Here is a 1,066-nt window from a genome sequence, read left to right as displayed (position 1 = left end):
GTAAATAACTAAAAACAAATGCTCCGACTCTTGACGACAGCTGTGACTACGAATAAAGTTCTCTGTTTAGACAGAGCCAGAAGTATTAGGGTTTTAATCACACATGTAGTGGAGACCGATTATGGAACAATAAGATGCAGTGCTGACGCGGCTTTTTGCCCTGTTGAGTTAAAGGAAAGCGTCTATTTCTTTTTCTTCTTTGTTTTCTTTCTGTGGCGGTCGTATCTTTAATATATGCTCACACCTTTCATAGAGTGTAGAAAACGTGTAGCAATACAAATTGGTAGGCTTGTGGACCGCTTACCTTCAACTATAAGTTCCGCTGTGTGTTCATCGGCTCCAATCAGGTTGGCGGCCCGACAAGTGTAATTCCCGCGGCTTGAAGTTTCCGTGCGCTGTATGATGAGGAGAGAAACGAGCTTTGTCTCCTGTATGGACAGGCCGTCCGTTTCCTTCAGGCGAGCACCATCTTTCGACCATGCGATAGTGACGGGCGCTGCATTTGTCACTATCGTGCACGTAGCTGTCGCTCGTCCGCCTATGCGTACTTTGTTATTGAAAGAGAAGGGCTGTATCTTCGGGGCATCTGTTGATAGAAATAGAAACGAAGCGAATATAATTTTCTTTCTTGGTTGGTTGTGTGCTTGGGCTTTCGATCTATGGCCAAAGTGTATGGTTACTTGTGAACTGCTTAGAAAGATGCCAGATCACGTATATCCTGGCCAGGGCACTGAACCATGCATTTAGATGAACATAAGTAGGCACCGATACTCACCGAGACCAGCGACGAGGTTTAGACGGAGTAGGACGCCACCGAAGAAAAGGAAGGTGAATCCCGCTTCCATGGTTGAGTCTGTACTGCTACGGCTACTACTACGTCTTGGTGCAGGCGCGTAAACCTTCAGAGCCGGCACATTGCGCGCGAAATGAACGTCTGGTTCTCATGATTTGTTTTCCCGTGACATCGCAGCTCCTTTTTGCTCAATCTCTGCGAGAATTGTTACATGACCGGTGGTGGCGCTGCGAGCGCTTTTCGCTGCGACGCTTTCGCAGACAACTGGCGCCC

General features: G+C 47.7%; 1 protein-coding gene across 1 annotated transcript in view; it reads right to left on the bottom strand.

Moving 5' to 3' along the window:
* The window catches only part of LOC125947515 (MAM domain-containing glycosylphosphatidylinositol anchor protein 2-like), an 11,364-nt gene extending 10,519 nt beyond the window's left edge, over window positions 1-845 (bottom strand). Inside the window, exon 1 of the mRNA XM_049672383.1 lies at window positions 776-845. Coding sequence (XP_049528340.1) covers window positions 776-845 — 70 coding nt within the window. The remainder of the gene's footprint in view (window positions 1-775) is intronic.
* Between the last annotated feature and the right edge of the window lie 221 nt (window positions 846-1,066).

The sequence above is a fragment of the Dermacentor silvarum genome, chromosome 8, assembly GCF_013339745.2.
Source record: "Dermacentor silvarum isolate Dsil-2018 chromosome 8, BIME_Dsil_1.4, whole genome shotgun sequence".
Lineage (NCBI taxonomy): Eukaryota > Metazoa > Arthropoda > Arachnida > Ixodida > Ixodidae > Dermacentor > Dermacentor silvarum.
This window is presented reverse-complemented; position numbering and strand designations above follow the sequence as displayed.